Source organism: Anomaloglossus baeobatrachus, chromosome 8 (genome assembly GCF_048569485.1).
Source record: "Anomaloglossus baeobatrachus isolate aAnoBae1 chromosome 8, aAnoBae1.hap1, whole genome shotgun sequence".
Taxonomy (NCBI): Eukaryota; Metazoa; Chordata; class Amphibia; order Anura; family Aromobatidae; genus Anomaloglossus; species Anomaloglossus baeobatrachus.
This window is the reverse complement of record NC_134360.1, coordinates 39,822,012-39,844,069: the sequence shown is the minus strand read 5'-3', so window position 1 is coordinate 39,844,069 and position 22,058 is coordinate 39,822,012. Positions and strand designations below refer to the sequence as shown.

Sequence of the window (22,058 nt, the reverse complement as noted above, 5' to 3'; positions counted from 1 at the left end):
TTCACGGTGATCTGGTTCAGGCCCCGGTAGTCGATGCAGGGCCGTAAGTCGCCTTCCTTTTTCTTGACGAAGAAGAAGCCCGCTCCAGCCGGGGAGGAGGATCTCCGAATAAATCCCCGTGCCAGGTTCTCGGTGATGTAGTCAGACATGGCCCGTGTCTCCGCAGGGGACAAAGGGTATATCCGTCCCCGAGGGGGAGTGGTTCCTGGCAGGAGGTCGATGGCACAGTCGTAGGGTCGATGTGGAGGTAAGACCTCCGACTCCTTTTTGTCGAACACATCCGCGAAGGACCAGTAGGCGGGCGGTAGGCCAGGTAGGGATTCCGGGGCCGGAGGACGACGGACGGACTGGACTGACTGGAGGCAGTTCTCATGACAAGATGGGCCCCAGCGGATGATTTCTCCAGTACGCCAGCTGACCGTGGGTTCATGTATCCGTAACCAGGGTAATCCCAGCAAAAGCGGATGAGACATGCGCGGAAGAACATAGAAGGCAATGTCTTCGGTGTGTAGCGCACCGATACGCAGTTTCACAGGTTTGGTGACAAATAGGACGGTGTCAGAAAGGGGTTCCCCATCCACAGAGGCTATCACAAGGGGTGTCTTCAGCGGGGTGACAGGTACCTGGTACTGGTCTACCGTGGCCTGGTGGATGAAGTTGCCTGCTGCCCCGGAATCGAGATATGCCTCTGCCGTGAAGCGAGTCTCCTCTGTTGTCACCTGAACAGTCCATGTAACGGGGTCTGAGAGCTTCCCGGTACCTAGGGTGGCCTCTCCTACCAACCCTAGGCTTTGGGGTTTCCCGGTCTCTCTGGACAGACACGCACCAAGTGTGCGCTGTCTCCGCAGTAGAAGCAGAGGCCCTTGGTGAGTCGTTCCGCTCGGCGTTGCTCGGATGACCGCAGCCGGTCAACTTGCATGGGCTCATGAGTGGAGGAGCCAGAGAGCGCAGGCGAAGAAGCGGTAGACTTCAGAGAAGAAGCAGGATGCCTTACTGGGCGTTTCTCACGGGACATCTCTTTGGAGCGTTCCTGAAAGCGGATGTCTATCCGGGTTGCGAGGGTGATCAGAGCATCCAAGGCGGGGGGAACATCGCGACCAGCCAGCTCGTCCTTAACCTGACCGGTAAGCCCCTCCCAGAAGGCTGCAGTCAGGGCTTCGTTGTTCCACCCTACTTCAGAGGCTAGGGTGCGAAACCGGATGGCATACTGTCCCACTTTCGAAGTCCCTTGGCCTAGCCTGAGTAGCGAGGCAGCCGACGCGGAGGCGCGTCCTGGTTCATCAAAGATGGCCCGGAAGGCATGCAGGAAGTCACGGATGTTGTTGGTTACGAGATCTTCCTTCTCCCACAAGGGATTCATCCACGCCAGTGCCTCGCCCTCCAGGTGGGACATTATGAAGGCTACCTTGGCCTGGTCAGAAGCGAAGAGGCGCGGCAGCAGTTTGAAGTGGAGAGAGCACTGGTTCAAGAACCCCCTGCAGGTCTTGGGATCCCCGGCGTACCGGGGCGGAGAAGCCAGTCGGAGTCTTGAGGTCTCAGTGGCGGCTCCTGCGGAGGTCGTGGACGTGGCTGGGGTTGATAGGGACGTGGCGGTTGCTTGCAGCGTGTTCAGGCGGGTGTCTACTGACGTCATGAAGGCCAGCATACGGGATTGGGTTTCGCGTTGACAGACCAGCTCCTGCTGCAATCCGGCCAACTGAGCCGCTAAAGCTTCGGCGGGATCCATGGCCTGTTCTATCTGTTACGCCCGGGTGGTGGATCCTCTGGGCCGTGCACCGGACTCCCCCAGTGAAGCAACACAGAGCTAACCCCTATACAGGGACTGTCCGGTCACCCCACCAGAGGGCCTAGGTGCACGGTTGCCGGAGCACTAAGCGAGATAAGGTCAGAGTCCTTTCCGGAAGCTGGAATGAGGAAGTCCCTGGGGACAAAGAGTTCCTGTGATGACGGTGCCTGGGTACCGGTGGCAGGTAGAGACGTCAGACGTGAGCAGAGTCCAACCGGTAGAGGAGGCTGAGGTCACCAGGTGAAGCCGAGGGTAGAAGGCAGGTTCAGACTGCAGAAGATGGTGGTGTCTCAGCTGACAGTCCCCGTAGGACCACTCGGACAGGTTATGGTCAGGACCAGGTTTGCTTGGTAGAACTGGTTCTGTGGAAGACATAAAGTGAGAACGAGGCACAGCAAAGGGGACCTGAACTCCTAGCTACAGAACTCGTAGAACAGGCGACGCCCTAGAGGCAGGAAGCTCCTAATATACCTGACCCTGACTGATGCAATATCCTGTTTAGGAGTACTGGGTCTTTAAGAGGAGGTCAGTGACCGCGCGCGCGCCCTAATGCGCATGCGCGATGCCCGGGTGCCGGAGGCCAGAGCAGGGAGCGGTGCCGAGGATGCAGGGGAGACAGACAGGGTGTCCTGGGTCGCAGAGGAGCGCCGGGAACGGGAGCCCGGGAGCCTGGAGGGTGCCGAGGAGGACATGTGACTGGAGGCAGGGGACCCGGGGGCCGGAGCGGTGAGTGGGGAACAGTGTCGGGGCTCGGGGAGCGTGACACATAAACACATGTCAAAATCAAATCTATCCCCCTGATGAAGATTGGTGACCCCAATAATTGAAACGTACGTAGGGCATTTCTGAGGTATTTTTTCCTGGTTGGTGGTGTGTGCATGGGAATTACGGACTGGTTCATGCATTTTTATTAACAAGGTAAAAAAGCTATTGTCCTATGTTATCAGCCCTGGCATGGGTTTTTATGCTGTATCCTAGATTGTGTGCTGCAACCTATGTAAGTGTACACTATGTCTATAAAAATTGTACTAATATGCAATGGTGGCACTCTGCAAGGATCATCATGAACCCTATACCATGCCATCTGCCGTCCAGTCAATTTGTAACATATTTTAATTATTGATGATTTTTTTTTTAAACATAAATTTTATTGCAGTTTTCAGAATCATTACAATATGTCTAACATTTGAACAAGAATAAATTCACCTTACCAATTTACCCACCCTTGTCTTAACCCACCCTCTTTTATTCCCACTTTATCCCCCCCAACATTTTTAATACACAGAACACCAGGTATAAGTCGCGAAAGAACACACAGCTCCTCTATATTCTGATTTATTGATGATTTTATGGATCCTCATCACTTGTTTTCCAATAAATGTATTTGATTTTTTGCACCTTAAAAACTCGTTTTGTTTCTCCTTCAACTATTGATCCTGAGTTGTGCAATGTGGGGTATATGGCTACCAACCTACACCCACATTTTTTGTTGTATGGTGTTATGGAGTATCCTTTTTAATTAGGTACAACCATGCAGGGTGCCCAAACTTTTGCATCAACCCATTTTCCTTTTTTGTTAATTTAAAAATGTAAAAGATAAAAAAAACTATTTTTATTTTTGCCCCAAATACAAAGGAAATGTGTCATTAACTTTATGACACATTTCATCTTAAACGTGCTTAACTGTTCACAATAACAGTATTGACCAGAGGTGCCCAAACTTTTGCATGCCACTGTATTTGTATCTAGGGTCGCAAACATATATTTTGATACAGAAGTCAAGTTGCAAAAGTGCACATACCCTTTAAAAGAGTTGTCCAAGTAAAAACAAGGCTGCCTTTCTAGTGCCACACACCGATCCACAGGTTGTGTCTTACAATGCAGCCAAGGTGCAATACTACACACAACCTATGGATAAGTGTGGTGCTGTTTTTTTTTTTGGAAGGAAGCAGCCATGTTTTTCATATAAATACTGGAAAACCCCCTGAACTCCATTTTTCATTGTCTAACCTGATTTTCTGTTGACTTGTGTCTGGGGAATAATAATTTGGCAAGAGGCGCATTCATTGGTGTTCCTGATTGGATGGCTGAGGATGCATATAACTCTTATCACTTGGCCAATTTTCTTCACTTGGCCTGGAACGTAGCTGGGGTCACAAATTAACTGTTTACAGTGTGCGACCTGGAATGTAAGAGACAAGAAGGCGTTATGTGGGGAAAATTATAGATAATGACTTAAGGTCCAGTCACACTAAGCAACTTACCAGCGATCCCAACAACGATAGGGATCGCTGGTAAGTTGCTAGGAGGTTGCTGGTGAGCTGTCACACTGCGACGCTCCAGCGATCCCACCAGCAACCTGACCTGGCAGGGATCGCTGGAGCGTGGCTACACGAGTTGCTGGTGAGCTCACCAGCAACCAGTGACCAGCCCCCAGTCTCCTAGTTACAGCACACATCAGGTTAATTAACCCGATGTGTGCTGCAGCTAAATGTGCACAGAGGAGGGAGCAGCGCACACTGCTTAGTGCTGGCTCCTTGCTCTCCTAGTTACAGCACACATCGGGTTAATTACCTGATGTGTGCTGCAGCTAAATGTGCACAGAGCAGGGAGCAGCGCACACTGCTTAGTGCTGGCTCCTTGCTCTCCTAGTTACAGCACACATCGGGTTAATTACCTGATGTGTGCTGCAGCTACATGTGCACAGAGCAGGAGCCGGCAGCACAGGCAGTGAGAGCGGAGGAGGCTGGTATCAAAGGTAAATATCGGGTAACCAAGGGCAGGGCTTCTTGGTTACCCGATGTTTACATTGGTTACCAGCCTCTGCAGAAGCCGGCTCCTGCTGCCTGCACATTTAGTTGTTGCTGTCTCGCTGTCACACACAGCGATCTGTGCTTCACAGCAGGACAGCAACAACTAAAAAATGGCCCAGGACATTCAGCAACAACCAACGACCTCACAGCAGGGGCCAGGTTGTTGCTGGATGTCACACACAGCAACATCGCTAGCAACGTCACAAAAGTTGTTCGTTACCAGCGATGTTGCTAGCGATGTTGCTTAGTGTGACGGGGCCTTTAGTGATCATTTCATTATCATCACAGGCAGGACTACGCTGACATGTACCACCTACATTGCCTTGGAAAAGTATTTATACCATGTGAACATTCCACATTTTTTCACGTTACATCCACAAACGTTTATTGGGATTTTATATGATATACCAACACAAAGTAGCAAGTATTTGTGAAGTACAAAGGAAATGATACATGGTTTTCAAAATATAAATCTGAAAAATGTGGCGTTCATTTGTATTCAGCCCCCTGTAGTCTGATACCCTTAAATAAAATCCCGAGTGATCCTTTGCCTCCAGAAGTTGACTAATTAGTAAATTGAGTTTACCTGTGTGTAATTTCTTCTCAGTATAACTCGGTTCGGTGAAGGCCTCAGTTGTTGGTTTGAGAACATTAGGAACTAAGCAACATCATGAAAACCAATGAACACACTGGACAGGTCAGGGATAAAGGTGTGGAAAAGAGTAAAGCAGGGTTAGGTTATAAAAAAAAAAGTAGCCCAAGCTAAAATTAGACAGATGAGAGATAAAGTGGTGGAAAAGAATAAAGCAGGGTTAGGTTATAAAAAAAAAGTAGCCCAAGCTAAAATTAGACAGATGAGAGATAAAGTGGTGGAAAAGAGTAAAGCAGAATTAGGTTATAAAAAAATATGCAAAAAAGAAAACAAGAAAAAGGTCTCACCTGTAGTCCAATTTGAGTGCTTTAATGTGCTAATACACAGTTAAAAACATATAAGGAAACAAGTCCCAACGCCTAACGCGTTTCAGGCATTGGGACTTGTTTCCTTATATGTTGATAATTGTATATTAGCACATTAAAGCACTGAAATTGGACTACGGGTGAGACCTTTTTCTTGCTTTTTTTTGCATATTTATTCGGTGTTGCCAGCCATCCGGACTCACCTGGGGATCCAAAGGTAATTGGAGCCAAGCCCTTTTCTTGTTCTTTTCTTATAAAAAAAAAATACCCCAACCTAAAAACCAGGGAACACACAGACAGGTCAGGGATAAAGTGGTGGAGAAGTGCACAGCAGGTTTAGGTTCTAAAAATATAGCCCAAGCTAAAAACCAAAGAAAACATTGGACAGGTCAGGGATAAAGGTGTGGAGAAGAGTAACTCAGGGTTAGATTATAAAAAAGACAAACCCAAGCTAAAAACCAAGGAACAAACTGGACAGGTCAGGGATATAGGTGTGCAGAAGAGTACAGCAGAGTTAGGTTATAAAAAATGTCACAAGCTCCAAACATCTCACAGAGCACTGTTCAATCCATGATCTAAAAATGAAAAAAGTATGGCACAACTGTAAACATACCTAGACATGGCTGTCCACCTAAACTGACATCCCAAGCAAGGAGAACACTAATGAGAGAAGCAGTCATGAGGCCAGTGGTCACTCTGCAGAGATCCACAGCTCAGGTGAGAGAAACTGTCCGTAGGATGACTATTAGTTGTATACTCCACATATCTGGCATCATGCTGTGGGGAGGCTTTTCTTCAGCAGGGGCAGGGAAACTGGTCAGAGTTGATGGGAAGATGGATGGAGCTAAAGAAAGGACAATCCTGGAGGAAAACCTGTTAGGGGCTGCAAAAGACATGAGTGTGGGGCATAGGTTCACCTTCCAGCAGGACAACGACCCGAAACATCCTGCTAAAGCTACAATGAATGATTTAGATTAAAGCATATTCATGTGTGTGAACGGCCCAGTCACAGTCCAGACCTAAATCCCATTGATAATCTGTGACAAGACTTGAGAATTACTGTTCACAGACGTCACCATTCAATCTCACTGAGCGAAAGTGAGTGTGCAAAGAAGAATGGCCAAAAATGTCACCTCTACATGTGTGAAGCTGGAGAGATGTCCCCCCAAAATACTTGCAGCAGTAATTGACTCAGGGGGGCTGAATACAAATGCATGTCACGATTTACAGATTGATATTTTTAAATATTTAGAAAACCATGTATCGTTTCCTTTACAGTTACAAATACTTGCTACTAATTTTTGGAATGTCACATAAATTCTAATTAAAATATATTTAAGTTTCTGGGTGTAATGTGAAAAAGTGTGCAAAAGTTCATTGGGTATGAATACTTTTTCAACGCACTGTATATCAGTATAAAAGAGGAACCATCATTCACAATAGGTATATTGTAATATCACAGCTCACCTCCTCTCCTCCTGTACAATGACTGATAACACCTCTATATACAGCAGATAACAAAGGATCTGTCATTCACTATAGATGATGTCACAACTCACCTCCTCCTCCTGTACAATGACTGATAACACCTCTATATACAGTAGATAACACAGGATCTGTCATTCACTATAGATGATGTCACAACTCACCTCCACCTCCTGTACAATGACTAATAACACCTCTATATAGAGTAGATAACACAGGATCCACATTTAGAATAGGTGATGTCACAGCTCACCTCCTCCTGTACAATGACTGATAACACCTCTATATACAGTAGATAACACAGGATCCACCATTCACAATAGGTGATGTCACAGCTCACCTCCTCCTATGAAATGACTGTTAACACTTCTATATACAGTAGATAACACAGTATCCACCTTTCACAATAGGTGATATCACAGCTCACCTCCTCCTATGCAATGACTGATAACACTTCTATATACAGTAGATAACACAGGATCCATCATTCACAATAGGTGATGTCACAGCTCACCTCCGCCTCTTGTACAATGACTGATAACACCTCTAACTACAGTTGATAACAGAGGATCCTGTTTAATGATAACACCTTCATATTTAGTTATTTTACTCTCTTATATAGCGCCATTAATTCCACAGACATCATCACTGTCTCCATTGGCACTCACAATCTAAATTCCCTATCAGTTCTGATGAGGAGAACATACAAGCTCCTTGGTGGATTTGAACCCAGGACCCCAGCGATGCAAGACTGCAGTGCTAACCACTGAGCCACTGTGCTGGCTATATACAATAAAAAACCCACCACCATTCACATTAGGCAATGTCACAGCTCACCTCTTCCTCCTGTACAATGAGTGATAACACATCTATATATAGTAAATAATACAGGATCCACCATTCACAATAGGTGATGTCAAAGCTCACCTCCTCCTCATTCTGTACAGTGACTGACAACACCTCTATATACAATCTATAACACAGAATTCACCTTTCACAATAGGTGATGTCACAGTTCATCTCCTCCCTCTCCTGTACAATAACTGCTAACACCTCTGTATATAGGAGGAAGCGAGGTGTGAAACGTTCGTTGGGGTGTGTGAGTACATCCAGACACTAGTGCACTTTATGGGTGAGTTTCTAATAGGATGTTTGTGATTGTTAGCTTATGTTGTGAATACTATGAATATCCAGGTTGCACCATAGATTCATTGTTTGAATTTTTTCTTGAACGTCCAGATTGATTCAGGATTCTTTTTCTCTGGTGCCCCACGGACGTTTCTTTCTGCGCTTTTTTTCTTTTATCTGTGTCCTCACAATCTTCTCTCGGTTTGTTTAAAACTATGAATAAAATATATTATATTTCTTATACATGAATTTGTTTTGCATGATACATGTTGCTCTGTTGGTATGTTATTTAATAAAAAATGTTAATTTTAAACAAGACACTGCATGATTAACCTTGAGAGATTGTGGGAAATAACACATTAAGGGTGTTAAACACTCCGGTTTAGGTTGTTCTCTAAGTTACCAGTTCATGTAGGGAGTTGCCCGATATACATATGTATAAGTATGATTGATCCACATGTCCTTAAATTGTGTGTTTCCACTTCTATATACAGTAGATAACACAGGATCCACCATTCACAATAGGTGATGTCACAACTCACCTTCTCCCCCTCCTGTACAATGACTGATAACACCTCTATATACATTAGATAACACAGGATCCACCATTCACAATAAGTGATGTCAAATCTCACCTCTTCCTCATTCTGTACAATTAATGATAACACCTCTAGGTACAGTAGATATCTCCGAATCCACCATTCACAATAGGTGATATCACAGCTCACCTCCTCCTCCTGTACAATGTCTGATAACATCTCTATATACCATAGATAACACAGGAGCCACCATTCACAATAGGTGATGTCACAGCTCACCTCCTTTTCCTGTACAATGATTGATAACACCTCTTTATACTATAAATAACACAGGACCAAACATTCACAATATGAGATTTCACAGTTCATCTCCTCCTCCTCCTGTACAATGACTGATAACAACTCTATATACATAGATAACACAGGATCCACTTTTCACAATAGGCGATATTACAGCTCACCTCTTCCTCCTGTACAATGTCTGATAACATCTCTATATACCATAGATAACACAGGAGCCACCATTCACAATAGGTGATGTCACAGCTCACCTCCTTTTCCTGTACACTGATTAATAACACCTCTAAATACTATAGATAACACAGAACCGAACATTCACAATATGAGATGTTACAGCTCACCTCCTCCTGTACAATGACTGATAACACCTCTATATACTTAGATAACACAGGATCCACCTTTCACAATAGGCGATATTACAGCTCACCTTCTCCTCCTCCTGTTCAATGACTGATAACACCTCCTTTTCCTGTACACTGATTGATAACACCTCTAAATACTATAGATAACACAGAACTCAACATTCACAATAGGTGATGTCACAGCTCACCTCCTCCTCCTGTACAAAGAATGATAACCCCTCCATATACAGTAGATAACAGAACACCATGCAGGTCACACCCTTCCCCACCCTGCACAACAACCTCTCTACAGATCGCAGATCATGCCCACAACAGTCTCCCATGGAAGTCTATGAGTCGGATCCTGTCTATTGATGTGTATAATCATGTGGCTGCTATAAAGCACATCTATAACAGAATCTCAGCTATCCAGGCAGAGCAAGTGTGGCGCCCTGGACAAGCCAGGTCATCACAGGTACTGCAACAACACACCCCCACCCCGGTTAGGCACATCAGTCACAAATACAAATCCTTGTTGCCTCCCTCCAGGGGCTGATGTCCACACCCGGTGGGGTGGAGCCAGGCGGTTGTCCCCACCCACTGAGGAGTTCACAGTCCTGGAGGCGGGAAAGGAAGGCAGTTAGGTGAAGGACAGTGAAAGTGAAGGAGGGAAGTAGTAGTTGAGCAGCAAGAGCAGACTGACCGTGTCCGGGTACGTGGCCCGGGCACCTGAGAGCAAGGTTGGCAGACGGTGGTGACCGTCTGCAGGAGAGGCCGATTGACGCGCAACCGTAAGGACCGGGGTCGGGCGGTGGCCCGCCGGTACCGGACCGGGGAGGGAAGAGAAGCCAGTACCATTCGGCAGGGCCTACGGACCCCGACCAGGCTTGGAGTCGCCGTTAAACCGGTCAAATCCGTCAGCGACGGGAACCTCCGGGGTTTCCCAGCAGCAAAGACCCGAATGAAGGCAACCGCTCAACCGTGAAGGGAAAAACAGCTACCGCCACAGCTAGAGTTCCCAGGGCCAGAGCCTGCAGGCAAAAAGGGGCTCCTCTGGCAAATACACCGCTGGGGAGCGGGTTACCGGTGGGAAGCCATCGGTGCCGAAAACACAACACAGGTGCAGGGAGAGACAGTCACCACCAACCTACCGAGAGAGTGACCACCGCAGCCACCTGTGGGACCCGTCCATCCAGCCGTTTGTTTTACCAGAGACTCCGTGTACGTTACTGGCTGAGTGAGTACCACCGTGCCGTCTGGCACCGCGCTGCCACCGCGACCCTGCACCTCGCCAAGCCCCGCAATCCACCTCCCAGTCGCCATCACCGGGCCCCGGGTCCACCAAAAGCCCCCCTACCCACGGAGGGGAGAGAAACATCTCAGCTGCTCCCTGTCATCGCTCCCAGGATCCCCGTCCAGAGCAGCGGTGGTGCCCCAACCTCACCACACACCGTGGGTGGCGTCACGGACCACATCCCCAACTCAAACCACCCCCTTTCACTCACGGGCGTGGAGCGCCGCTCGAGTCCCCGGATCCGGCCCACCGCTCGAGCCACCGAGCAGCCAGCAGCGCCGGACCCGAGCGCAAGCAAGAGCGCAAGCGGCGGCGGCGCCCTCCCCGCCCTCGACACAAGGACTAACGCTCACTACTCACCTCTCCTTCGGACTTCACTCCCACCACTTTCCCTTTCTCCATTAGTATTTCCTCTACAGGTTTATTGAGCATATAAATCCCACCGTACAGAGCGCTCAGCCTAAGGGAGGAGGGGGGAGAGGTCAGTGAAGAGATGGGATGATCGTAGGTTTGGTGGTCGGGGGCAGAGTCCTCACCTGGCAAAGCCCTGCGGCAGCTCTCCGAGCCCGTACAGAGGATACAGGTAAGGACTTTTGCTGTACTTTGCCAGGGATTCACAGTAGAGTTTGATTCGGTTTATGGTCTCCAGACATGGTTGATCCAAGTATCTGCAGAGAAGAAAAAAGTATGTATCTTCTGATGCTCGTCACTAGGTGGCGCTAGACACTAGTTGCATGCAGTGAATGGAGAGGTAGTCAGACAAGCCGAGATCAGAAACCAGGAGGACACGACAGGATACTGGTGGCAGACAGAGACAAGGTCAAGATACAAGCCAAGGGTCAGGATTCCAGGAGACTACGTACAGGATACAGGGAGCAGGTGGGGATGTGGTCAGGAGGAAGTCCGAGGTCAGAAGCCAGGAGGTAACCACAGAACACTGGGGGCAGACAGAGATGAGGTCAAGATACAAGCCGATTGTCAGGATTCCAGGAAAGTACGTAGAGGACACAGGGAACAGGCGAAGACGTGGTCAGGAGGAATTCCGAGGTCAGAAGCCAGGAGGTAACTACAGGAGACAGGGGGCAGACAGAGACGAGGTCAAGATACAAGCCGAGGGTCAGGATTCCAGGAGAGGACGTACAGGACACAGGGAACAGGCGAGGATGTGGTTATGAGGAAGTTCAAGGTCAGAAGCCAGGAGGTAACGACAGGACACAGGGGGCAGACAGAGACGAGGTCAAGATACAGGCCGAGGGTCAGGATTTCAGGAGAGTACATACAGGACACAGAGAGCAGGCAGAGACGTGGTCAGGAGGAAGTCCGAGGTCAGAAGCCAGGAGGTAACGACTAAAATGAGAAGGCAGGCACAGAAGAGTCAACAACAGTCCAGAGTCGAGAGCCAAGATCACATCACTATACACAACGGGAGCCGAGAGCACTACTGTATAACCAGGTTGTACGACTGGCGACGTTCCGGGTAAGCATGCTCCCTAATGAAGCAGAGCAATCACCGGAAACGAGGAGCATCTGCGTAGGCACCTCCAAAGACCAACCTAGAAGCCAGGGCTAAGAAACAACCCGTCCATAGGAGCGCAAGACAACCAGCAGAGCATCTAACATGGAAAATGCTTTCCACAATGGAACAGCAAGTATCGGCTCTGCAGGAGAGCATGGCAGAACATCACAGCACAAGATGCTCCGCACATCAGAACAGTGACATATCTCTTAAAATCTTCCAAATAGCTTGAATGTCACGTTGTACAAAGGGCTAGTATGTAGGAGGTGGCAGCAGAGTAGTAAAGGATAGTCAAAGTAACACTGTAACAGAAAGGCAGCTGAAATACAGCAGAGTAACTTCAGCAGGCAGTTCACAGGCGAACCACCAGGGGGCAACAGAGTAGTCAAGCAGTCGGGGTCCAGCCAGGAAAGTCAAGTCACTGCAAAGGGAGGATCAAGATCAGGTCAGAAAACAGAATCGAATTCAGATGCTGGAAGATCAGGTATGCAAGGGAAATACAAAGGGCACAGGGAACAGAAGACAAGACCGGAGGGTGAGGAGACACAAACACGGGAAGGAGGATGAACCAGGATGGGTAAACAACTGACAGGCGCAGGAAGTCAGGGACTGGGACAGATGGACGTGCGGGGGAGGTTAGAGGTCAGGGCACGGTAACAAGGAGTCAGATCAAACAGGAAATCCAACCAGAGCCAGTCACAGGCTGCAGAGCAAAACTATAACCAGTACTGGAATACAGGTGCAGGGACCAGATATAGTGTCTCCTGAAACCAGAATGAGGCTGATGGGAGTCAACCCCTGACATGACCAGGCCGGGTCTGGAAAATTCTGGAGCGGGAATATCCGTCCTGGATCATGACACTGATAAAGTGAAAGATTTACTGAAACCACTAGGGGGAGCTTACTGCATACAGTCTTACAATTAGGAACAAGTCAATGCAGTAGCCCCCGAGATCCTAGCAGTAGCTGTAGAATCACAGAATTATTCTTAAAGGGGACCTGTCGATCTGATATTAATAACCTACAATTATTCCAGACGTGTGCTTTAGTCAATACTTCGAAAACTGTTAGTTCATGAGGAATACACATATCTACTAAAACAGTAAATAATATCCCATTAAGTCCCCCTCTACTCACTCATCCGTCCTGTACAATGCCAGCGCGTGCCCAGTGAATGCCATCACCTCCGGTCCAAGGTCGAATTTCCTGTAAATCTCACGCATGGTCATTTTTTTCGGATCGATATCCTGATAAGTCTTCACATCGTGTTCAATAAAATTTAAGACGAATAGTAAGAATTTGCGGAAACGTCTCTTCTCGAACATTCCCATCAAGTCTGAAAGAAAAAAGCAACACAGTGTTTTCTTAAAGAGGGACTGTACCTTTAAATCACCATCTGACATGTCAAAGAGAATTCTGAATTAAAGGGGTCCTCCGCTGTTACAGCACTCACCAGAGACTAAGGCCTCCTCCTCCGTGCAGGGCACCTTGTGGACCCTCCCGGCCTTGTACACGTAGCTTCCATCCACTACCTTAAAATCCATGTATCGGGTGACTTCTGTGTATAGCAGCATCTTCACCAGCTGACCTAACAGAGGCAGACGTATGGGAAGATCCATGGAAGACAAAGAGTTTCATATATCAACTATTCAAACATTTGTGTTTGTAAATATAATTTGGCTTAGAAACAAAAACACAAACAATTTAAAAGAGACGAAATCAGAAACCGTCATTGGATCTTTTTCTTTCCTACCATTGGCCATTAGAAATTTGGGTACAAGATCAACATTCCATTCTCTGCCTCTGCCCATTGGTTCTGGTGGACCGATCACATTAAACCTTCGGTAAAGCTGAAAAGAAGAAGAAAAGTCACATTAGATACTATAACACAATCCCCTACGTACAAGACTATAACTACTATAATACTGCCCCTAAGTACAAGAATATAACTACTATAATACGGCCCCTATGTACAAGACTATAACTACTATAATACTGCCCCTATGTACAAGAATATAACTACTATAATACTGCCCCTATGTACAAGAATATAACTACTATAATACTGCCCCTATGTACTAAAATATAACTACTATAATACTGCCCCTATGTACAAGAATATAACTACTATAATACTGCCCCTATGTACAAGAATATAACTACTATAACACTGCCTCCTATGTACAGGAATATAACTACTATAATACTGCTCCTATGTACAAGAATATGATTATTATAATACTGCCCCCTATGTACAAGAATAAAACTACTATAATACTGCTCCTATGTATAAGAACATAACTACTATAATACTGTCCCCTATGTACAAGAATATAACTACTATAATACTGCTCCTACGTATAAGAACATAGCTATTATAATACTGCCTCCTATGTACCAGAATATAACTACTATAATACTGCCCCCTATGTACAAGAATATAACTACTATAATACTGCTCCTATGTATAAGAACATAACTACTATAATACTTCCCCTATGTACAAGAATATAACTACTATAATACTGCCCCTATGTACAAGAATATAACTACTATAATACTGCTCCTATGTATAAGAACATAACTACTATAATACTGCTCCTATGTACAAGAATATAACTACTATAATACTGCCCCTATATACAAGAATATAACTACTATAATACTGCCCTTATGTACAAGAATATAGCTACTATAATACTGCCTCCTATATACCAGAATATAACTACTATAATACTGCTCCTATGTACAAGAATATAACTACTATAATACTGCTCCTATGTATAAGAACATAACTACTATAATACTTCCCCTATGTACAAGAATATAACTACTATAATACTGCTCCTATGTACAAGAATATAACTACTATAATACTGCTCCTATGTACTAAAATATAACTACTATAATACTGCCCCTATGTACAAGAATATAACTACTATAATACTGCCCCTATGTACAAGAATATAACTACTATAACACTGCCTCCTATGTACAGGAATATAACTACTATAATACTGCTCCTATGTACAAGAATATGACTATTATAATACTGCCCCCTATGTACAAGAATAAAACTACTATAATACTGCTCCTATGTATAAGAACATAACTACTATAATACTGTCCCCTATGTACAAGAATATAACTACTAGAATACTGCTCCTACGTATAAGAACATAGCTATTATAACACTGCTTCCTATGTACCAGAATATAACTACTATAATACTGCCCCCTATGTACAAGAATATAACTACTATAATACTGCTCCTATGTATAAGAACATAACTACTATAATACTTCCCCTATGTACAAGAATATAACTACTATAATACTGCCCCTATGTACAAGAATATAAGTACTATAATACTGCTCCTATGTACAAGAATATAACTACTATAATACTGCTCCTATGTATAAGAACATAACTACTATAATACTGCCCTTATGTACAAGAATATAACTACTATAATACTGCCTCCTATGTACCAGAATATGACTATTATAATACTAACCCTTATGTACAAGAATAAAACTACTATAATACTGCTCCTATGTATAAGAACATAACTACTATAATACTGTCCCCTATGTACAAGAATATAACTACTATAATACTGCTCCTACGTATAAGAACATAGCTATTATAATACTGCCTCCTATGTACCAGAATATAACTACTATAATACTGCCCCTATGTACAAGAATATAACTACTATAATACTGCTCCTATGTATAAAAACATAACTACTATAATACTTCCCCTATGTACAAGAATATAACTACTATAATACTGCCCCTATGTACAAGAATATAACTACTATAATACTGCTCCTATGTACAAGAATATAACTACTATAATACTGCTCCTATGTATAAGAACATAACTACTATAATACTTCCCCTATGTACAAGAATATAACTACTATAATACTGCCCCTATGTACAAGAATATAACTACTATAACACTGCCTCCTATGTACAGGAATATAACTACTATAATACTGCCCCCTATGTACAAGAATAAAACTACTATAATACTGCTCCTATGTATAAGAACATAGCTATTATAATACTGCCTCCTATGTACCAGAATATAACTACTATAATACTGCTCCCTATGTACAAGAATATAACTACTATAATACTGCTCCTATGTACAAGAATATAACTACTATAATACTGTCCCCTATGTACAAGAATATAACTACTATAATACTGCTCCTACGTATAAGAACATAGCTATTATAATACTGCCTCCTATGTACCAGAATATAACTACTATAATACTGCTCCCTATGTACAAGAATATAACTACTATAATACTGCTCCTATGTACAAGAATATAACTACTATAATACTGTCCCCTATGTACAAGAATATAACTACTATAATACTGCTCCTACGTATAAGAACATAGCTATTATAATACTGCCTCCTATGTACCAGAATATAACTACTATAATACTGCTCCCTATGTACAAGAATATAACTACTATAATACTGCTCCTATGTACAAGAATATAACTACTATAATACTGTCCCCTATGTACCAGAATATAACTACTATAATACTGCCCCCTATGTACAAGAATATAACTACTATAATACTGCTCCCTATGTACAAGAATATAACTACTATAATACTGCTCCTATGTACAAGAATATAACTACTATAATACTGCCCCCTATGTACAAGAATATAACTACTATAATACTGCCCCTATGTACAAGAATATAACTACTATAATACTGCCCCCTATGTACAAGAATATAACTACTATAATACTGCCCCTATGTACAAGAATATAACTACTATAATACTGCTCCTATGTACAAGAATATAACTACTATAATACTGTCCCCTATGTACAAGAATATAACTACTATAATACTGCTCCTACGTATAAGAACATAGCTATTATAATACTGCCTCCTATGTACCAGAATATAACTACTATAATACTGCTCCCTATGTACAAGAATATAACTACTATAATACTGCTCCTATGTACAAGAATATAACTACTATAATACTGTCCCCTATGTACAAGAATATAACTACTATAATACTGCTCCTACGTATAAGAACATACTATTATAATACTGCCTCCTATGTACCAGAATATAACTACTATAATACTGCCCCCTATGTACAAGAATATAACTACTATAATACTGCTCCCTATGTACAAGAATATAACTACTATAATACTGCTCCTATGTACAAGAATATAACTACTATAATACTGCCCCCTATGTACAAGAATATAACTACTATAATACTGCCCCTATGTACAAGAATATAACTACTATAATACTGCTCCTATGTACAAGAATATAACTACTATAATACTGCTCCTATGTATAAGAACATAACTACTATATTACTGCCCCTATGTACAAGAATATAACTACTATAATACTGCCCCCTATGTACAAGAATATAACTACTATAATACTGCCCCCTATGTACAAGAATATAACTACTATAATACTGCTCCTATGTACAAGAATATAACTACTATAATACTGCTCCTATGTATAAGAACATAACTACTATATTACTGCCCCTATGTACAAGAATATAACTACTATAATACTGCCCCTATGTACAAGAATATAACTACTATAATACTGCCCCCTATGTACCAGAATATAACTACTATAATACTGCCCCTATGTATAAGAATATATCTGCTATAATACCTCTTCCAGGGGTGTAATTGATGCACTTTCTCCTCCATAGTAGTTGTTTCGATCTATGTGCAAAACTTTTTTACCGTTCACAGACATTATCCCAGACAAGACACATTCCTAAAAATGAAATTGGAATAGTAAGAGACATTGTATTATTGTAGACCAGTGGGTGGCGCTGTTCTTACAGAGTATTCAGCCTGGCAGTACGATGCTATTGTTATGACGGTAATCAACCGAGAAATTTGAAGCATTGAATGGGTTTTCTGGTGAAAACAGGATAGCTCATAACTTATTGATCGATGGGTGACCCGCACCGATCAGCAGAATGGGGCAGCTTTATCCTGGTTAGGAAGAGCACTGCACAAGCTGGACCCCTGCTCTTTAATTCCCCCGGCGGGCTACCAAGCGCCCCGCTTGGCTTTTTACAACATCCACATAAAGAATGGGGCAACCCTTTTAATCTCTTTAATATTGGGGGATGGGCCACTCCTCCACGGGGGGGAGGATAAAAGCAAGATCTCCTCAATCAACAAATAAAAGGATACTGTCCCTTTAAAGAGTGCTAGAAGTGGTGCTGTTTAGGTGGCCCTTTCCTTAGCACTGCAGACCATTATTTCCTATAAGATTCTATATATTGTATTTAGGAATTGCTAGTTGAGCCATTCCCTGTCATGATTAATACAGGATCCTCATTACATGCAGTATTTCCTATCCGGTAGCCACTCTGCGCCATTTTTGTTATGAAGCAAATCAGGCTAATCCCTCGTCCCTGACATGTTAGACTGATATATAAGCCCGTGATTGGTGACGGGGTCTGAAATCCCCCAAGCAGATTACCGGTGACAGCCTCGCAGATCTGCCAGTGATGTCACCATGCAGGGTCGTGAGTATGACAGTGGCAGCGGAGACAATAAGCCGATGTGACTGGGCAGAAAGCCGAATACACAATTTATGATAAGATGCACATCATTTCTTGCTTATTCTTAAAGGGTTTGGTTTTTTTTGGAAAAGAATTATAGCAATTCTCTGGGGCACATTTTTAGTGGAGGAAATGTCACAATGTGTTAGGCTCTAAACTCGTTGAGTGTCATCTGACGCTGTTCACGCTGCAAAATCTGACACTCCTCACTATGACTCCTTTGGTGCGTCTGAGTGTGACGCCCTGGACTAGCCAGGTAGTCACATACATACCAACACACACACCCCCACCCTAGGCAGCAACTGCAGTCAATCAAAAAACCCTTGTTGCCTCCCTCCAGTGTCTGATGTCCACACCAGGTGGGGCGGAGCCAGGTGGTTGGCCCCACCCACCGAGGAGTTCACAGGCCTGGAGGCGGGAAAAGCAGTTTGGAGGTGAAAGTAGGAGGACACGAACTGCAAGTGTCTGGGTAGGAGCCCAGGCACTGAGAGCGAGGTTGGCAGACGGTGGTGGCCGTCTGCAGGAGTTAGTGGAACTCCGAAGAGCCGTAAAGGACCGGGGTCGGGCGGCGGCCCGCCGGTACCGGACCGGGGAACGGAGTGAAGCTAAGCACACAGGCAGGGCCATCGGACACCGACCAGGCTTGGAGCCGCCGTCAATAGTCAAATCCGAATGTGACAGGAACCCCAGGGGTTTCCTAACAACCAAGTCCCGATTGAAAGCAACAGTCCACCCAGAGGGGATATACAGCCACCGCCACAGGCTAGAGATCCAAGGGCCAGCGCCTGCGGGCAAAATGTGCTCCTACGGCACCTATACGCCAGGGAGCGGACTACCGGTGGGCAACCACAGGAGTCAAGAAGATCTTCACAGGGGCAGGGAAAGACAACCACCATCAGCCGGCTGGGGACAGCACAACAACACTGCAGCCGGCTGCAGGACCCGTCCATTCGGCTGTTCTTGGTTTACCAACGACTCTGTCAGTGATTGTCTGAGTGAGTACACCAGTGCCGTCCGGCCTCCCCGTTACACCACCGGGCCATGGGATCACCAACCCCCTACCCATGGAGGGGGCAACATCCTAGCTGCACCCTACCATCTCTCCCGGAATCCCCGTCACCAGCAGCGGTGGTGCCATCATCACCACGTCCCGTGGGTGGCGTCACGAACACTCTCCTTAACCAAAACCACCCCTTTTCACTCACGGGTGAGGAGCGCTGCTCGAGTCCCCGGGTCCGGTCCACCGCTCGAGCCACCGAGCAGCAGCAGCAGAAGCCCAGGACCCGAGCGTGGCGAGCGCGTCCCCTCCGCCCGCGACATGAGCAGCACAGACAGGCTTGGCCATCAACCAGCTGTGTGTTCATTAGTGATCAGACTAGCAGGAGTTAATTTCTGCTAGCCTGATGGTTACCTCTTGCATCACATGTTGTGGCTGACCTATCACAGTCACTTCCCGCCTTTTTAAGATGGTGGAGTCTGTCTTCCCTTGCCGACTATAGCTTTATCTAAACCTGGGTGTGTGTCGTTCTATCCCCCTCCTGCTGGTGATTGTATTACTTGGTGCATGAAGTTGTTGTGGAATTTTCCTGTTATCTTGTTATTTAGCCCCTGCTCTTATTTTCCTTCTAAGCTCTTTTTGTCTTAGGCTATGTGCCCACGTTGCGTTCTGTCCCTGCAGAAATTTCTGCAGCGATTTGAACAGCACACGTGCGCTTCAAATTGCTGCAGAAACAGTCCGTACTGAAAAGCCGATTTCATGCGCTCTGGATGCAGCCCCTCCCATAGACAGAGCGGGGGCTGCATGCAGAGCGCACGAAATAAGTGACATGTCACTTCTTAGAACGCAGCGCTTCGGCAGTAGCCTAAGCGCTGCGCTCTAAGACGCCACGTGGGCAAGGATTAGGCACAATCTTCATAGATTGTGCTGGTGAAGCAGGACGCATGCAGTTACGCTGCGGTGCAGAACGCAGCGTAACTGCATGAAAATACGCTACGTGAGCACATAGCCTTATACCTTTGTGTGTGTGCCGTGAGATAAAGTTTTGTTTTCCCCTGTTTCTTTATTTCTATTGACTTTATCACTCTTGCCTCAACCCTCCCCAGGGGTTGGGAAAAAGGGGGTATTAGATCAGGGCTGGTCAGGAGCAGGGGAAGGAAGGCGGCCAAGATATCCTCACCATTAGAGGTAACTCTGGGATTAGTGGCAGGATTGTTAGGGTCCTGTAGCCTTGGGGCCAGTCTAGAAGTCCTTGTCCCCTGCTCTCCACCTAAACCATTAGAGGATCTGAGGAGGTGGAGCATGACGCTAGGATTTAAAGAACAACACAGAGAATCCTTGCGCCATGCTTCGCCCTTTTAGGCCCTGAACTAGGTATAATACATTACAGTGTATCAGTATAAAGGTTCCTTTAATTCAGAATTCTTCTGTATGGAAAGGGTTAAAACAAAATCTTTCATTTATGACACATTCCATGTATGCTACGTATATTGTCATTAAATATTGCAAAAGGAAAGAGTTTGAAAACTTTTTAGGAAACTTTGGGCCCGATTCATTATTGAATTTCCATCTCTTTTTTTGGAATTTTGAGCCTTTCTTGTGGTGTTTGCACCAATTTTTCCATTTGCGCCTTTTTTTTTTTTTACATTTATTTTACGTGTCTGCCTGTTATTGTTTAGATCACCACTGAGATTGGGGTTTTCCAGATGTTTTGCCTAATTTTAGCAAGCGTTGATCATTTCTGCCACTTTTCAGAATTATCCAGCATTGCATAGAGCTAAAGAGTTTCTGCAGCAGCCGGGTTAGTCAGTATTTCCAAACACTAAAGGTAATAATTTGGACAACTTTGCATCATGTAACACTGAGCTATTATTATCATCTTGTGACATAAATTCTACATGTGAGGTCTCATGTATATGGCGGTATTATGGCTCAATGGACAAAACCGTAATATGGCTCCCATGCGGCCCTACTGTACCTCATTAGACCTTCACTTTTTATAGAAGAGACGTCAACTTTTTTTGCATGCTTCATCACTATTACACAATATTCCCTCTTAGATACATTGTTTACAATGGGGAATATTTAATAATATACAAGTAGTGCCCCAGTGACCACCATATGGCGGCACACAAAATATGGGACGCTTATTTTTCATGATATACAGAGGGTGAAATAAGTATTGAACACGTCACCTAATTTGTAAGTAAATATATTTCTAAAGGGGCTATTGACATGAATTTCTCACCAGATGTTGGTAACTACCCATCCAATCCACAAA

At 44.7% G+C, this 22,058-nt stretch overlaps 1 protein-coding gene across 1 annotated transcript in view; it reads right to left on the bottom strand.

The window, feature by feature from the left end:
* Nucleotides 1–22,058, bottom strand: part of LOC142249136 (rab GDP dissociation inhibitor alpha-like) — a 52,723-nt gene that overhangs the window by 14,424 nt on the left and 16,241 nt on the right. The window contains exons 2-8 of the mRNA XM_075320736.1: nucleotides 17,871–17,978; nucleotides 13,913–14,009; nucleotides 13,613–13,747; nucleotides 13,297–13,495; nucleotides 11,180–11,311; nucleotides 11,004–11,103; nucleotides 3,797–3,968 (exon numbers count right to left, since the gene is read on the bottom strand). Of these exons, the coding sequence (XP_075176851.1) occupies nucleotides 3,797–3,968; nucleotides 11,004–11,103; nucleotides 11,180–11,311; nucleotides 13,297–13,495; nucleotides 13,613–13,747; nucleotides 13,913–14,009; nucleotides 17,871–17,957 (922 nt within the window). The 5' untranslated portion in view covers nucleotides 17,958–17,978. The remainder of the gene's footprint in view (nucleotides 1–3,796; nucleotides 3,969–11,003; nucleotides 11,104–11,179; nucleotides 11,312–13,296; nucleotides 13,496–13,612; nucleotides 13,748–13,912; nucleotides 14,010–17,870; nucleotides 17,979–22,058) is intronic.